Genomic DNA, 18,231 nt, shown 5'->3' on the forward strand with positions numbered 1-18,231 from the left:
TTCTAATAACCAAGAATTAGGGCATATATGTTTGGCACTACTTAGATGCACACTATTGAGTTCAGAAGTCATTTTATTGAGTGTGGTAAGTCACGCAATTGACATTAAAAAAAACAAACGCGGGACGCAGGGCAAGACGAAAAAAAATCTGTTAGACGAAGTAAAAAAAACATAGCAGGGCAAGTCCTAACATACAATTCGAAGAATTTTCATTGAATAAACAAAAAATTAGACCTAGAACGGACTATGAGTGAATTGTGAAAACCATTTCTAAAATAACTCAAAAACAAAAAAAAACAGAAAATCAATGTCAAAATGCCGCTAGAGAGAAAAAGCGACTAGCGAGAAATGTATATTTTATTCTAACAAAAAAACTAGGCCTATGGACTAGGAATGAAAAGAAATGAGGACACGAACACAAATTTTAACTGCGAAGCAGAAGTCACTGAAGTCATTGAAAAAGTCAATTCCAAGAAGTCAGGGTAAGACGAAACAAAAATCTATTAGACGAAGTTAAAAAAACATAGCAGGACAAATCCTGACGTACAATTCAAAGAATTTTCATTGACTAAACAAAAAAACTAGACCTAGAACGGAATATGAGTGAATTGCGAAAACCATTTCTAAACAAATCAGATCGAAAAAAATAACAAAATCAGCAAATTAATGTCAAAATGCCACATGTGAACAAAAAACCACAAACAAGAAATGGATATTTGGTTCAAACAAAAAACTAGGCCTAGAATGAACTATGAATGGACTGGGAAAACCATTTAAAGCAAAATCCGATCCAAAAAATTCGAAAAAACAGCAAAAACCGAAGTGAAATTGCCGCATGTGCACAAAAAAACTACTAGCGAGAAAGGGAATTTTTGTTCAAACGCCGTTTTCTCACTCTACTTTGAAATTAGAGCAAAAAAATTTCACGCCGCAAAACCACTCGCTTTTTCGCTCCATTTCCTGTTTCGGCGTGACCAAAACAACTCCAATTTGACTTCAAAAATCATGAAAATGTGTCAAAAGATCTTAAAAAAACGTACCCGCAGATTGCCGGAAAATAGCCGCCGTTGATTCCAATAAGCATGATTGGGATTGAAAGAATAGAAGATATTGAAAAAAAATGATTTTTGTACAAAAACATTTTTTTATGTCCGATTTATTTTGATGGCATTTCGTAGTTGAACATACTTCTATTTCTTAGAGAGAGGCTACAGGGGATACTATCAATACCAATAAGCATTAGAGATGGTAACTAAGACTTACAGGAACGACGTTCAAATAGCGAGCATCTAAAAATGGGCTTTACGGGTTTATCCCGTTTCTTTTTCTAACTTCAATTTTTTATACTGACTGTTCATTTTGAATTGCTTTGCTGAGCAACTGATGTTCAAAATCACTTTTAGCAGATAGAGATAAGAGAGAAACTAGCCTAGATAATTCAAAAAGATTTCACGCAAAATGTTGAAAAAGCGGCAAAATGAGGTAAAGCGAAACATTTTTTTGTTCGATGAAGTGAAAACCACAACAGGACACGTCCTGACGTACAATTCAAAGAATTTTCATTTTCTAAACAAAAAACTAGACCTAGAACGGACTATGAGTGAATTGGGAAAACCAATTAGAAAAAAGTCCGATCCAAAAAACCGAAAAAAACAGCAAAAACCGAAGTGAAATTGCCGCATGTGAACAAAAAACCACTAGAGAGAAAGCGAATTTTTGTTCAAACGCCGTTTTCTCAATACTTTAAAAAAAAGGGCAAAAAAATTTCACGCCGCAAAACCACTCGCTTTTTCGCTCCATTTCCTGTTTCAGCGTGCCCAAAATCACTACTCCAATTTGACTTCAAAAATGATGAAAATGTGAACAGATCTTAAAAAAACATAGCCGGAAGAATTCCGGAAACGACTCGAAGCAGAAAATTTCCCATACTTATTACTTAACAACTAGAACAACCATTGTGAACCCTAAACCTGCACAAATGCCAAAAATTAAGGAAGAATAGAAACAGCATTCAAAAACAAATTGAAAAAAAACTATAAAAACTTAATGAGTTTTTTTAATAGTACACGGAAACATAAAGCCGAATAAAGTTCCGTTGCAATTTAAAAAAGAACTGCAAAAAAACATAGCTGGCAGATTGCCAGAAAATAGCCGCAATAGCTTCGTAGATCTGCAGTCTCGAAAAATCAGTAAAAAAGACAGAACAAAAAAACCGTATTTTCATTGAAGGCTGATTTGTTACATTTTGATTAAACATATGTATAAGTTTTTGCCGCCTCTATTAGCTGCTTTCAAATAACCTTCATTTGGAGTGACACACACCCATTTGACCTTATCTCTCTGAATTACAGTAAATAAAAGTCAATTTCAAAGTGCGGAAGTCATTTTTGAGAGTGAGGTAAGTCAAGTGTGACCAAAAATTTAATCACGCGAATGAACAAAAAACTCGCTCCACTAAGAGGTATAAATGACGTCACACATGCACTTCAGTTGAGATTGCATGAACGAATGAACAAAAAGCAGATTTGAATTGGTTGTGACGTCATATGGTCGTAACAAAAATCGCGACGACGAAATAAAAAAAACAAGAGAAGACCAATGATAGCCCCAGCTATCGCTGTGCGCCTATTAATATCTTAGTTTAAAAAAACTTAGAAACTGAGTTCGTTTTTTCAAAACTAATGCTCAAATTCAAGAATCAGAATACTACTCGCTGTGCGGCTATTAACAAGAAAAACGGTTTAAAATTTCTCAACTTTTGTCATTTTTTCAAAGAAAAAAATGATTTATACCAACAAAACGTTATCAATAGGTATCTGACAATTCCTTGAGTAACAAGCTTTAGACCTTTAAGAGACCACCAGATTTTTTGTGTTAGATTTGGACTGTCATTTTTATGAGACAATTAGGCTCTATAATGACAAAGCCCAAATAGGCCTTTTCAAAATTAATATTCGAAATCAAAAGCTCAAAGACTCTAATAATCAAGAATTAGGGCATGTATGCTTGGCACTACTTAGATGCACACTATTGAGTTCAGAATTCATTTTATTGAGAGTTGTAAGTCACGCAATTGACCTAAAAAACAAACGCGGGACGCAGGGTAAGACGAAACAAAAATCTGTTAGACGAAGTAAAAAAACATAGCAGGAAAAGTCCTGACGTACAATTCGAAGAATTTTAATTGAATAAACAAAAAATTAGACATAGAAAGGACTATGAGTGAATTGTGAAATTCATTTCTAAAAAATCAGAAACAAAAAAACAGAATGTCAAAATGCCGCTAGCGAGAACAAAAAGCCACTAGCGAGAAATGTATATTTTATTCTAACAAAAAACTAGGCCTATGAACTAGGAATGAAAAGAAATGAAGTCACGAACACAAATTTTAACTGCAAAGCAGAAGTCACTGAAGTCATTGAAAAAGTCAATTCCAAGAAGTCAGGGTAAGACGAAACAAAAATCTATTAGACGAAGTTAAAAAAAACATAGCAGGACAAATCCTGACGTACAATTCAAAGAATTTTCATTGAAAAAAAAACAAAAAACTAGACCTAGAACAGAATATGAGTGAATTGCGAAAAACATTTCTAAGGAAACTCAGAATGAACAAAAATTAAAAGCAAATCAATGTCAAAATGCCGCATGCGAACAAAAAACACCTAACGAGAAATGGAAACTTGGTTCAAACAAAAAACTAGGCCTAGAATGAACTATGAATGGACTGGGAAAACCATTTAAAGTAAAATCCGATCCAAAAAATCAAAAAAACAGCAAAAACCGAAGTGAAATTGCCGCATGTGAACAAAAAAACTACTAGCGAGAAAGGAAATTTTTGTTCAAACGCCGTTTTCTCACTCTACTTTGAAATTAGAGCGAAGAAATTTCACGCCGCAAAACCACCCGCTTTCTCGCTCCATTTCCTGTTTCGGCGTGACCAAAATCACTACTCCAATTTGACTTCAAAAACGATAAAAAATGTGTGAACAGATCTTAAAAAAACATAGCCGGAATTCCGGAAACAACTCGAAGCAGAAAATTGCCCATACTTATCACTAAACAACTAGAACAACTATTGTGAACCCTAAACCTGCACAATCAAAAAATTAAGGAAGAATAGAAACGGCATTCAAAAACAAATTGAAAAAAAAAACTATAAAAACTTAATGAGTTTTTTTAATAGTACACGGAAACAAAGCCGAATAAGGTTCCGTTGCAATTAAAAGAAAAAATGCATTAACTTAATAATTAAAACATAGATGGCAGATTGGCAGAAAATAGCCGCCGTTGATTCCAATAAGCATGATTGGGATTGAACGAATAGAATATATTGAAAAAAAAAAGATTTTTGTACAAAAATTATTTTTAAGTCCGATTTATTTTGATGGCATTTCGTAGTTGAAAAACTTCTGTCTCTTAGAGAGAGGCTACAGGGGCTACTATCAATACCAATAAGCATTAGGGAGAGGTAACTAATTTTTATAAGAACGACGTTTAAATAGCGGGCATCTAAAATTGGGCTTTATGGGTTTATCCCGTTTCTAATTCTGACTTCGATTTTTATACTGTCTCTAATCATTTTGAATTGCTTTGCTGAGCAACTGATGTTCAAAATCACTTTTAGCAGAATGAGAGAAGAGAAAAACTAGCCTAGAGAAGTCAAAAAGATTTCACGCAAAATGTCGAAAAAGCGGCAAAATGGTCAAGCGAAAAAAAGTTTGACGAAGTAAAAAAACATAGCAGGACAAGTCCTGACGTACAATTCAAAGAATTTTCATTGACTAAACAGAAAAACTAGACCTAGAATGGACTATGAGTGAATTGAGAAAACCATTTTAAAAAAATCAGATCGAAAAATAAAAGAAAATCAATGTCAAAATGCCGCATGTGAACAAAATAAACCACTAGCGAGAAATGAAAATTTAATTCAAACAAAAAACTAGGCTTAGAATGAGCTGTGAATGGATTGGGAAAACCGTTTAGAAAAAAATTCGATCCAAATAATCGAAATAACAGTAAAAATCAGAGTGAAATTGCCGCATGTGAACAAAAAACCACTACCGAGAAACCGAAATTTTGTTCAAACACCATTTTCGCACTCTACTTTAAAATTTGAGCGAAAAAAATTCACGCCGCAAAACCACTCGCTTTTTCGCTCCATTTCCTGTTTCGGCGTGACCAAAATCACTACTCCGATTTGACTTCAAAAATCATGAAAATGTGTGAACAGATCTTAAAAAAAAAAGACAGCGCCCCAATACAATTCAAATTCTTTGAATTGTAAAAAATACGAGCGCAATAATAGCCGGCTGAGAAGATGAGGGCGGCTATTAAAAAACAGTAAAAGACAGACCAAAAAAATCGTCTTTTCATTGAAGGCTGATATAAAAACATTTATAAGGCAACATATATAAGGCAACATATATAAGGCAACATATATAAGGCAACATTTTGATTAAAAATCTGTATAAGTTTTTGCCGCCTCTTTTAGCTGCTCTCAAATAACCTTCATTTAGAGTGACACACACCCATTTGACCTTATCTCTTTGAATTAAAGTAAATAAAAGTCAATCTCAAAGTGAGGAGGTCATATTTGAGAGTGAGGTAAGTCAAGTGTGACCAAGAATTTACATTTCAAATTCTTTGAATTGTAAAAAAAATAGGAGCGCTATAATAGCCGGCTGAGAAGATGAGGGCGGCTGTTAAACAGCTAAAAGATCCATTTTACTCACCTCAGTTGTATCCCCACAATGAGACGGCGATTTCGAGACAGCATCATCCTTTCGAATGGGGGGATTTTCTGGGGAGAGGAGTCGGGAGAAGGCGGTGGGAGGGAGCTTGTATTGCATGTCTGCCACTTTGGGTTTCTCCAACTCCTCATAAATGAACTGCTGACTTTCATACATCTGAGGAGGACTGGTGTTGGGCAGAGACACCGATGCTGAAGAAGCCCAGCTGAAAGCAATGTATCAATTTTATCTGTGACACAACTCTGAGAAATCTTTAACTTTCTTTTAATCATTTCGTTCAATTCTGTTGTTACATTGATTGCTGTCATTTTGTTTTATGCAATATAATTGAAAGAATTTTTCCTGTAGTTGAATTTCACGTATACTACAAAAACGCTATCCTTAAAAAACCTCAAACAAAACTCAATTTCACAAGCAAACTGTTTCTTTTTATGTAAAACACCCTAATTCCCATATTTGACGTCAAACTGCAGTTTTTTACCGTCAATTCAAAGAGCAATTGGAAAGACAAACTGATGAAAATAATTTGATGTTACTTTTCGGAGCCAGTGCTGGGCCTGGTGTCTGGAGGTTTAGAAGCCGACAGTCTAGGGAACTCCAAGCTCTTTTGAGATTTAGGTGGAGAGAGTGTTGTGGTGTCGGTTCTTGCCTTCACTTTGGATCCAGTCGGCCTCGCTATTGACGAGTAGACGTGATTGGCGCCAGGGTTGGCTCGACCGTAAGAATCGGGAGCTTCACCTCCGCTTTCATAGTACTCGCCACCCGAACCACCGCCAAAGTGGTTGTTCGATCGGGCAGTGTACTGGTCGCACGTGTAAAAGCTAAAAACAACATCAAACATGGTCCAAAATTTACATAACCCACTAACGTCGGTCGAATTGCTCTCAACTACTGGCGAGCGGGTGGATTCGTCATTAGTTAGCTACGGTTTACGGAGGCTAGCCATAGCTTAATTGAAGGGGCGTAGGGTGAGCGCGGCGGAGATTGGGCAAGAAAATTCAATATGGTCAGAAAAACAACCGATCAAGCAAAAAATTGCATTAGAAAGGACTACAGAACTATAATTGCTACCAACTTCGTTTGAGAGCAGAAAAACACAATCTCTACCTTCAATTTTTTCAGCAATTTCAGTGTTTTCACTAAGTAGACGATTTCCAACGCATTCCTCGAAGAACTTCGATCGAACTCTTTAGTGTTAATTAAATGAACCAAATCTATAGTTGCTGCTGAACGCTCGACTATTAACCAAAAACTTTAATATTATTTCAATTGTATATTTTGAGTCAACTCACTTTGCGGAGTTTTCTGTGCCGTAATAACTATGAATGAGTCTGGGCTCTTCATTTGCAGTCCCATTAGCCCCTCCAAGAGCACCTCCAACCAGTCCTGTATTCTCCAGCGTATAGGTGGCCAGCTGACTGAACCTGAAAAACCACTAACTTTTGATCGGTGAAAATATTTCATGTTAATAAGAAACTATTTAAAACTACACAAACATAGCCGGCAGTTTGCCTGAATAGCTGCGAAAGAATAGACTTGCGTGCCGTATAATAGAGATAGAAACAGATACATATCTAAATTGAAAAGAAATCGACGCCGCTCAATAAGCTAGGTAAAAAAACATTTAGCGATAAATTAATAAAGCTTGTTAAAATTAACTCCGCAGAAGCATTTATTAGGGACCTTTACTGTGCATATGAGTTCAGATTAAACTTAAGTTAAAAGTCATTTTAATGAGTGAGGTAAGTCACTTGTGATCAAAATCTAATCACGAAAATGATCTTAAAACCTTTGCTAGAGAGCGAATGAGAAATGGCGTCACGCGCGCAAACGCAGTTAGTGACAGGAAGACGTCATTCAGAAAATTTGACTTTTTCAGCTTTGCTGAGTAAACAAATGTAAAACGAAAAAGAGCGTAAGACGACGAAACAAAAAAAAACATAGCAGGACAAGTCCTGGCGTACAATTCAAGGTATTTTTATTGACTACACAAAAATGAGACCTAAAACGGACTACGAGTGAATTGGGAAACCTTTTCTAAACAAATCATATCGAAAAATTAAAAAAAATCAGAAAACCAACGTCAAAATGCCGCATGTGAAATAAAAACCAATAGTAATAAATTGAAATTAGGTTCAAACAAAAAACTAGGTCTAGAATGAACGATGAATGGATTGGGAAAACCATTTAAAAAACCCAGTCCAAAAAATTGAAAAAACAGTAAAAAATGAAAGTGAAATTGCAGCATGTAAACAAAAAAACCACTACCGAGAAAGCGAAATTTTCTTCAAATACAGTTTTCTCACTCTACTTTAAAATTAGAGCAAAAAATTCACGCCGCAAAACCACTCGCTTTTTCGCTCCACTTCCTGTTTCAGCGTGACCAAGATCACTACTTCAATTTCACTTCAAAAATCATGAAAATGTGTGAACGGATCTTAAAAAAAGACAGCGTCCCAATACAATTCCAATCCAATGCGAATAGAGCTTCTCAGACAGTGCTGTCCTTAGCCCGCCATATTCATGTCTCTAACAAGCGCTCTCCACTGACTACGGTTTCCAGCCATTTCAATGGTCAAATCAAACCATTGCTTCTCCGAATTCTTCAATGAGAGTTTGGGAAGCTTAACTTGTTTTTCAGATCGTCTCGGACAACTGTTCTCCAGCTTTCTCGTTCTGCTCCACGATGTCTTTTTCAATTCCCGCCTCTTTCAAATTACAAAACTGCGTTGGGAATGTCAGATGGTTTCATGCGTAGAACATGTCCCAGGCATATCATTCCGCGTTTTCTTATGATCAAGGGAATCAGGTCGCTTTTCGCAATGGCCGATACTAATTCTCTACGGAGATCTTGCCTTTTGCGGAGCCATCGTAGTAGGCAACGGATTTCAAAAGACTGAGGTCAGATTCTTTTATTGACCAATTTTCACATCCGTATAAAAGTACACTTCTCACGCATGCCTTGTATAACTTGACTTTGATTGATTGAGGAATGTTTTTCTGGTTCCATATTATCCCCAGGTTATTAAAGCTTCCTGCTGCTTTTCCAATTCTAGCTTTGACCTCCGATGTTACATTGCCGTCTAATTGAATATTGCTACCCAGATATGTGAATTCATGAACACGCTCCAGTTCTTCGCCGTATAAATAGAATTTCTGGTATTCATCATTGAACAGAATTTAGTTTTCCCAACGTTCAGCTGTAGACCGACACGCAATGCATTGTTAGTAACATTAGCAAAAAACTTGTGCGTCGTTGCCATTGTCGTCTTTTAGGCAAATATCATCTGCAAAATAAATAACTGCAATCATGTCGTCTAGAGTAATGCCTAATAAATCATTTGAAAGCGCCAGTTCCATCATCCAGTCAATAACAAGATTAAACAAAAATAGGGAAAGGATGGATCCTTGCCTAAATACACTTAAAAGTTTAAATTTCCGCGACATTGTACTGTAAACTCGAACTTGACTGTAGGTTTCAGAGTAAATTGCATTTAAAACGTTTAAAGCTTTTTCGGGAAGCCGAATTGCAAAAATTTGGTCTCTACATCTTTTGTTCGACTTGAAACCGGCTTGGTTAGGCCGTCCGCAGTATAACGGTTCCAATATGTTTTTCATAACTGTTTCGAGTATCATAAAATCAATCGCTAGAAGGGAGATACCTCTGTAATTCGTGCAGTTGGTTTTATCGCCCTTCTTGAACAGAGTCGACTTTTTTGGGGTTGCCGTTTTCATCTGTATTAACCATTTCTTGCGCGAGGTAGTCGTAGTAAGATGTCTGTTCTCTCAGCACTGCTTTTTAATCTTTTTCCGTAGTTCAGCCTTTCTTGACCGATTGCGAGCACGGGCACGTTGCTTAATGAGCTCAGTGGTATCATTACTGATCCATGGGTTCCTTCTCTGTTCAGTTTTTCCAAAACTCTTTTCTGATGCTTCGTGAAGGATTGATTGTCTTCAGCTGTGACCATTGTGCCTCGAAATCCACACCATCGCGTGTTTCCTCTGCTGCCTCAAATTTCTCATGTAGCATATCTCTAAATTTCTCAACTACATCAGGCTTGCGCAGGGATTCTGTTGTATCTAACAACTTTCGACTTTTTGGTGTACGCTTTAAGTTTTTACTTGATATCTGAAATGATTCGTTTATGGTCTGTATCTGTAAGGAAGCATCGGGTACTAAAAGTGTTTGTTATGGAGGATCTCCACCTTCTTTAAAGGAGGACATAATCTATTTTATTTCTAGTTTTCGTGTCATTGGAACTCCAAGTAAATAAGAAATGTTTCTTTTTCTGAAGTTTAGTGTTTGATATGACGAGCTCATTCAATAGTGCAAAGTTGGCCAGTAGTTCGCCATTTGTATTCCGTGTGCACGTTACAAAGCGTCCAATACTTTGTTTTGTAAAAAAAAACCAAGAGCATCGCAATTAGCTTACTTCGCAGCTATAATAAAAGACCTAAAACGCTCTGTTTATTAAGTACCCCTTTTCTCTTCTTCAAATTCGAACAGATGAAACGCTTTTTAATAAGTAAATATTAAGCAACCCTGGTTGAAGTCACTGACAAGTTCTGGCGGTTATTGAGAAATGCGTAGCAGATCGAGATGTAAGCTAGAATTGCAAAGTGACATCTGCAAAGCCGCCTAAACTTGCTTCAAACAGGCATTCTGCGCAACTTGAAACGTCGAAAATCCACGCTAAGTCAATTTTTGGCTACGTGCAAGAACTTCTACTGTAACTTTTTGCAAATTTTTGGCATTTTATATCCTGCACGTGCGTGGTTTAAGGCTAACATACCCATCCCGGCTGTTTGTAGTTGAGAACTTTTTGTCCAAATTAGGGGTATCATAAAAGTTGGGAGGCCTGCTTGCAGAGCACTTATTAGGACACGAGGCTTTGAAGTAGTTGGGACACCTCGGTGGCTGATTGGGCGGAAGGGCAAGTTGAGAGATACCCGGAGTTTCACGCGACTCATTGCCTAGTTCATCAATTTCCTATAACACAATAAAACATTAACACAACCATAAAATCTGCCGTATGTTTAAAAAATTGTTTGTGACAGATAGATTGTTATTATTGTTATCTAGCTCACGACTCTCCATTCAGGATTTACAGATCTTCAGGTGAAAAAAGAGGGAAGGCTGAATGAAGATAACGTGGGCACGTGATCCAGATTTAATCTGCCCGAGTATTTTAGATTGCAAGAATTTCTACCGAGTTGGAGGGATTTATAAATAAGTTGAGAATAAATGGAAATATTGCAAACAAATAGTGAACGCATTAGACTATGATGGCACTCTATCCAATGAGCAATCGACTTCTGGAAATAGTATTTAACGCGAACCACTTCAATACAGCGATTTGCTTCATTATTCAACGAGCTAATCTCTGGATTAGCAAGAGATTTTTCTTCTTTCTCTTTATCTGCGTACTAACTATTTTTTCATCCACCTACAATCATTTCAATGCCTTCTTGATTGTTTCAACTTAGTGATATTTCCACCCTTCTCTTATAGTCATTTGTAAACGAAACATAAATTTAAATGATATTCAACTTTGAATTTCACCGAAAAAGGCACTTGGAAATTCACTGTGAAAAATGTCTAAGAACTTTGATATGTTATGCGCCAAAAATAATTTAATATCTTTATTATTATTATTACACATAACTGGGAGACACTCAATAGACCATTTTGTCAGCTTACATTTTTGAATGAGTAAAAAGTTGCATTAACATAGCTGGCAGATTGCCAGAAAATAGCCGCAATAGATTCGTAGATCGGCAGTCTAAAAAAAAACAGTAAAAAAGACAGACCAAAAAAATTCGTCTTTTCATTGAAGGCTGATCTGTTATATTTTGATTAAAAATCTGTATAAGTTATTGCTGCCTCTATTAGCTGATCTCAAATAACCTTCATTTAGAGTGACACACACCCATTTGACCTTATCTCTTTGAATTAAAGTAAATAAAAGTCAATTTCAAATTGAGGAAGTCATTTTTGAGAGTGAGGTAAGTCAAGTATGACCAAAAATTTAATCACGCGCATGAACAGAAAAACTCGCTCCACTAAGAGCGAAAAATGACGTCACACATGCAATTCAGTTGAAATTGCATGAACGAATGAACAAAAAGTGGCTGTGACGTCATATGGTCGTAACAAAAATCATGACGACGAAATAAAAAAAACATAGCAGGACAAGTCCTGACGTACAATTCAAAGCATTTTCATTGACTAAACAATAAACGACTTATAACGGACTATGAGTGAATTGGGAAAATCATTTCTAAAAAAACCAGATAAAAAAATTTAAAAAAAAAAAACAAAAAATTGGTGTCAAAATGCCGCATGTGAACAAAACACCACTAGCGAGAAATGAAAATTTGGTTCACACAAAAAACTAGGCCTAGAATGAGCTATTAATGGATTGGGAAAACCATTTAGAAAAAACCCGATCCAAAAAAATCGAAAAAACAGTAAAAATCAAAGTGAAATTGCCGCATGTGAACAAAAAACCACTAGCGAGAAAGCGAATTTTTGTTCACACACCATTTTCTCACTCTACTTTAAAATTAGAGCAAAAAAATTTCACGCCGCAAAACCACTCGCTTTTTCGCTCCATTTCCTGTTTTGGCGTGACCAAAATCACTACTCCAATTTGACTTCAAAAATCATGAAAATGTGTGAACAGATCTTAAAAAAAAAAAAAGACAGCGCCCCAATACAATTCAAATTCTTTGAATTGTAAAAAACCAAGAGAAGGCCAATAATAGCCCCAGCTATCGCTGTGCGGCTATTAAACATGGTAAAAAAACATTGTATTATTCGTAAGATCGCAAAATTACATGTGTACAGAAAAAGGTAATGTGAAAGAATTATTTGCTAACAACATAGCCGGCAGATTGCCGGAATAGCTGCGAAAGAATAGACCTGCGTGCCATATAATAGAGATAGAAACAGATAAAGATCTAAATTGAAAAAAAATCGACGCCGCTCAAAAAAACTAATTGAAAAACATTCAGCAATAAATTAATAAAGCTTGTTAAAATTCATTCCGCAGAAGCCTCTTATTAGGGACCTATACTGTACATATGAGTTCGTTTGACCTTAAACAAATTCAAATTAAACTTAAGTTTTAAAGTGCAAAAGTCATTTTATTGAGTGAGGTAAGTCACGTATGATCAAAATCTAATCACGCAAATAACCTAAAAACTTTTGCTAAAGCGAGTGAGAAATGACGTCACGCCCGCAAATGCCGTTAGTGAGAGGAAGAAGTCACTCAGAAAATTTGACTTTTTCAGCTTTGCTGTGTGAACAAATGTAAAACGAGAAAAGAGCGTCAGACGACGAAACAAACAAAAAACCAAGAGCACCGCAATATAGCTTCGCTCAGCTTACAGCTTCGCAGCTATAAAAAACCAACCTGATTTATACTTCCATTAATAAGCGAAATTAAAAGATTTTCAAGTAAGGTCCCCATGTTGAATATTGACTGGGTCCTTATTGTACTCATCGTAGAAAAACATTTTTAATTTTCTTTTCGCAGCTTTAAGAAATAGACCAAAAATATTTGAGAATAAAATTAAATTGCATTTTCTTCTAGTAAACTATTTTCTGCAATTTGCAGCTCGAAATTGTCCTTATGACAATTTTCTTATCCATTCGTGTTGAGACTAATTAGCCATTGGTAACGGCATTCCATCGTCGAAAAAACAGGTGTTGTTTCCTCAATCCTTATGAAGTTGCGTGGCGTTCCGACACTCAAAGAACTTAGATATAGGACAATTGCAAAATTGCATATTGCACTTTAAGACTTCAATGTTGAATTCGGTCTTAAACGTTTCAAAAAACTGTTTCCTCTGTCATAATTTATCGACGTTTATGATAGGCGGTTCATTGGTGGTCGATAATTTTTCGAAAAAAAACCATCGACCACCAATGAACTACCGGCTACCAAAACTTCGTCGATTTCCGAAAAAAATCTGTGTTGATCCTTTTTAATTTACCACAGAGACGTAATTTGAGTTTGTTGAAAGAATCTTCGGTGTCAGGACAATTTACCCTATACAATTATACCCAATGTCAATACATCCAACCTGCAATTTTCGGAAGGACTGTTTGGTCGACTATACAGTAAATACCCTTTTTGGGATCCTTTCCGTTTGCAATGTTATGCAACCCCCAATTCAAGCACACGTTCAATTACATACTAAATCACTGCGTAAAAATACGGCACGTGCCTCTGGGGGTCAAATAACAAACATAACCGACTAAACGTCGGAAGAATTGCTCTCGAACGACTAGTGGGAGCTCTAATCAATTGGAGCCTGATCCAGTCGGGGGGTGGTCTAAATGGGACTAAGAAGTTCAATAGTGGGCATCAAATAACCACATTAGAGGTTAGCATATACCACTTAAGATTTAAAGTGAAAAATGGCACCAGTTTCGCCCACTGGTATTAAAGCGCACTTTTCATTTGACTTTTAGTATTAAATTGCCGCCAATTGATTTCAGCTGCTTGAAATTGTGATAGAGAGAGAATTTTAGATCACGCGAAACGCAAAATGTTAAGGGCGTAAAAGTCACTTGAAAAGTCAAAATTGTCATGGGAAAATTTTGCATAAAAAAGACACACACACGTTTACAATAATTGTTTTGAACTTCGTCCCACTAAGCTAGCGGCGCACAACCGGAAAAGATCCAATTTTCGCTACCAAGAGAAATTCTATCGACTAAGACACGCTCCCGGGGCCTAGCTATAATTGTCAACTGGGGTTTCTTTGCTATCTGAAATTGTGTGGCGGCTTTCTTAAAAATAATATTCAAACTTTTTCCACTAAGGGAGATTTCGATACAACTTTTCTTTACCAAAGTGGTCTCGTAATCTCCTTCCCAAAAAACCATAATGTGAAACTTGTTTGAGAGCAAATAATGAAGCTTTCATCAGATTCAAATCATTAATCTATTTCCTTATTTAAATAAAACGCGTTGTACACAATCATTCTCAACTGAAAAATAACAAAGTAAAAAGAATGTGCAAATATTCAAAGAAGTTTTTCCAGAATTAAGAGGCTGCTCTCAATTTGATTGAACACAGAAATTTGTCAAAAAAGATAGTCGAACTAGCATTAGTTTCAAGGGTCTAGTAAAAACATCAGAGGTAAACCTTTACATAATTCTCTGGAGAATCGGATGAAAAAATCCTACAATTTTCTCTTTAAAATGACCTCATTCTGACTAGCACTGAAAATTGACAATGTTTCTGTTTGAATATTTTTTCCGTAGATTTTCTGATAACTAAATATTCGAACACGCCTGGTTGCATTACCTTTTCTTTTGAGTTTTGAGGGCCTCAGATTTGCAAAAGCCTATTGTGCCCTAATTCAGGTTCTGGTTGCCGTATAAACTGAGCACTTATTTCATTGCTTTTAATGATTCATCAAAGCAGTGAAGTGAATTGAATTCAATCTAGTCAAAGCCCCAGACTTTAGAATGTATTGATTTTTTTTTTATTTTCATGTCATTTGAACTGTAGAAAAAAAATGATTCAAATTTATGAGGAAATTCTTCTCCCAGCAAATTATAGATGGATTCCTTTACTCGAAAGCGCGATTGAAGGCGCAAGCTCAACCAATTCTTGAACTTTTAAATGTGACTTACATTATAGAATACACCTTCACTGTATACATGGTCGGATGCCTCCTGAGATCGGTTGGACAACCGAGGAGCAATCGAGGGTCTGAATGACCGCCAGAGATACCTGGCTGGACTGAATCCTCTATTGCGCCTCAGACTTACAGGTGTTCTAACGCTTGGAACTTCAACAGGGGGAACGAGATTGTTGTCTACAACAATGTGGTGAAGCACATCAGTTTTAGCTTTGCTTTCAATCGTGCTCGGTGTATTTCGTTTGCGACGTCTTTTGAACCACTTGCACATTTTGATTTTGCGACAGAAGCCATTGTTGACGCGCTCGTATCCATTGCTGTAGACATCATTGTTCTCTCGGTTAGAAGCTTCCCTAAAGATTAAAATCTTCACCGATATAACATAAACTAAGAAATGACGGATCAATTGCTCACGAACATCCGGCGCGGCAACTTCATTCAGGGGGGGGGGGAGAGAGGGGTGCAGCTTACACAATTCATTTATGGGGGTAAAAAACCCACCAACCTGAGATGTGTACTAAACCGCACCTCCCGGATAAGTATTGGACCTTAACGACACGCAATTCCTGCTTTGGCTTATTCTCGCTCACGTCAGCTTTACGTTAGCAACAGACTTAATTTCTGAATTCGAGCAGTTTGGATCACGCAAAAATTACAAAATCAAACGTGAAAAGGTCACGATTATTGCTGTAAACAAAAGCTCAAAAACGTTCAATCGAAAATTGGCATAAAAAGTCACATGCACGTTCACAATAATTGCTTCAAATTCTGTTAGAGAGCACTTTATAAAATTATCCATAAAAAGCAACACACAAAAAAACGTTCATTTCAATTTGCTGTCATGATAATTATAAATTTGTTGCTTGCAAACAAAACCAACGAATTAAAACATTATCCAACCGGTGATATTTTCACATTTAGCTACTAACCCAAAATGAGCAAGCCTCTCATATAAGCATACCAACAAATTGCAACAAACAGCTCGATTAAAACTACAAATCGGGGATTGAAGTTTAAAAAAAACCGAACTAATTTCAAGCTACGATTGCAAAGATCTCTGGGTTATGAGCCTACCTTTCACTGTTTCCACTTCCGCACATCATGGGACTGGTGTCTGATGTCCATCAATATGGTTTCCAGATTAATCGAAGATCATCTAAACGTCATATTTGAAATTTAGTTAAGTCACAGCAAAAAAAAAATCGGTTTCAATTGGAAATTATAGTTTTGAGGTGAATATATTTATAATTTAACTTAATTCATCAGAGGTAAATGATGAAAACTCAAAGATGCTCTATATCAACGCAAACTATATGAATCCATCAAACCGAAATAATCTCTTAAACTTAAAACATAATATGTAAAGCTTTCTATTGATGAACTCAACTAACTCAATCGGAACCACGGGACGCCATAGGCAATTAATTATTCTGTTTTCGATCCACCCTTTAGGTTTGATCCTGCCGACAATATTACCCTTTGATGTTTCAGACAGCACATAATTTACTATCAAAGTAGTTCCTCCTATGAGAAGCCAGTTATTATTGTAGCAATTCAAAACAAGAATTTCGTCTGTTTAAGAGGATAGCAAATGATAGAGTTTTGATATATTATGCTTTCATCAAGATCAATTCTGGTGAAGTCCTTAATTAATATTTCGTTTCAAGATATTTCTATCTCTGATAATTTCCCGCAATGAACCATAGCATATCAAAAGAGAAAAGTCTAAGAGATAACAATTACAGTTATACAGCAAGCGAGAGCACACAAAATTGAAGATTTAAACAACCGGCGGGCGAACTGCTCTCAAACGACTGGTGAGCGCCTTGCTTCCTCAGTAGTTAGCTACGGTTTAGGGAGGCTAGCTTTAGCTTAATTATTGAAAGGGCGTATGTTGAGCGCGGCGGGGGGGGGGGGGGGTCACGTGGAGGGGGGTGAAGGTGAGCTGATTGATGTGGGGGTGGGGTTAGTTGAGGGGGGGGGGGGGCAAACTCTTAAGAACTGCCCTTCATTCACACCATGAATTAATGTCTCCAAAACTTTTGGTGAACTACATATTTAAGAGTCCCTTAATGCCCTCCGTGCGTTACCTGTTTATCCCGTTTTGAGGACGAAAAGTCAAAGGGTCAGACGGAAAACTGTTCAAGCAAAATTCGCATAAAAAGACCACAGGACTAAAATAATTGCTACAAACTTTGTTTGAGAGACAATGCAAACGCAAATATTCCCAACCGATTGAAAACACGCGAGACTGATCACTCCCATGACTCGATTGGGTAGACACAAAGGCAAAAAAAATAGAAAAGTAACAGTGAATATGTGCTTCATTTAGTTAGTTAAAGATTGGCTAACATTTAAGTGTCTCCTTCTAATGAAACTTTACATAGAATTGGTCTAAAAAACAATTGCACAAGACGCAGACTTCCAAAAATCACACAAAGCAGAAAATTACGGAAAAAACATCAAAAATGAAAACAGCGCCAAATCAGACCTTATCATTTTTCTTTCTCCATAACCACATGAAACGGATTCGCTTCAAATGAAAAGGTCGACTAAATTACAATACATAAACATGGCTTCGAAAGTAACTATCTAAGCTTTAGAGAGGTTAGCTTAAGCTTAATTAAAGGGGCATGGTGAGAGCGCGGCGTGGGTGAATAGGCAGACGCGAGAGCACGAGATGGGAAGGCAGAGGTGTCGATCGCACTCTGGATTATGGGCGGAACGACTAGCAGAGAGTAGGCATGTGTGTGTGTGTGGGGGGGGGGCGTCAAACACTTAAAACCACATCTAACACCATGCATATGAATTTATGTCT

The 18,231-nt window shown here is 36.7% G+C and overlaps 1 protein-coding gene across 3 annotated transcripts in view; it reads right to left on the reverse strand.

Moving 5' to 3' along the window:
- The window catches only part of LOC142344915 (uncharacterized), a 55,987-nt gene that overhangs the window by 27,363 nt on the left and 10,393 nt on the right, over positions 1-18,231 (reverse strand). For all 3 annotated transcript variants that reach the window (XM_075396979.1, XM_075396980.1, XM_075396981.1), the window contains exons 2-7: positions 16,488-16,569; positions 15,406-15,766; positions 10,544-10,740; positions 7,043-7,174; positions 6,287-6,571; positions 5,733-5,955 (exon numbers count right to left, since the gene is read on the reverse strand). In XM_075396979.1, coding sequence (XP_075253094.1) covers positions 5,733-5,955; positions 6,287-6,571; positions 7,043-7,174; positions 10,544-10,740; positions 15,406-15,766; positions 16,488-16,516 — 1,227 coding nt within the window. In that variant the 5' untranslated portion in view covers positions 16,517-16,569. The remainder of the gene's footprint in view (positions 1-5,732; positions 5,956-6,286; positions 6,572-7,042; positions 7,175-10,543; positions 10,741-15,405; positions 15,767-16,487; positions 16,570-18,231) is intronic.

The sequence above is a fragment of the Convolutriloba macropyga genome, chromosome 8 (assembly GCF_964194025.1).
Source record: "Convolutriloba macropyga chromosome 8, txConMacr16.3, whole genome shotgun sequence".
NCBI classification, from domain to species: Eukaryota; Metazoa; Xenacoelomorpha; order Acoela; family Convolutidae; genus Convolutriloba; species Convolutriloba macropyga.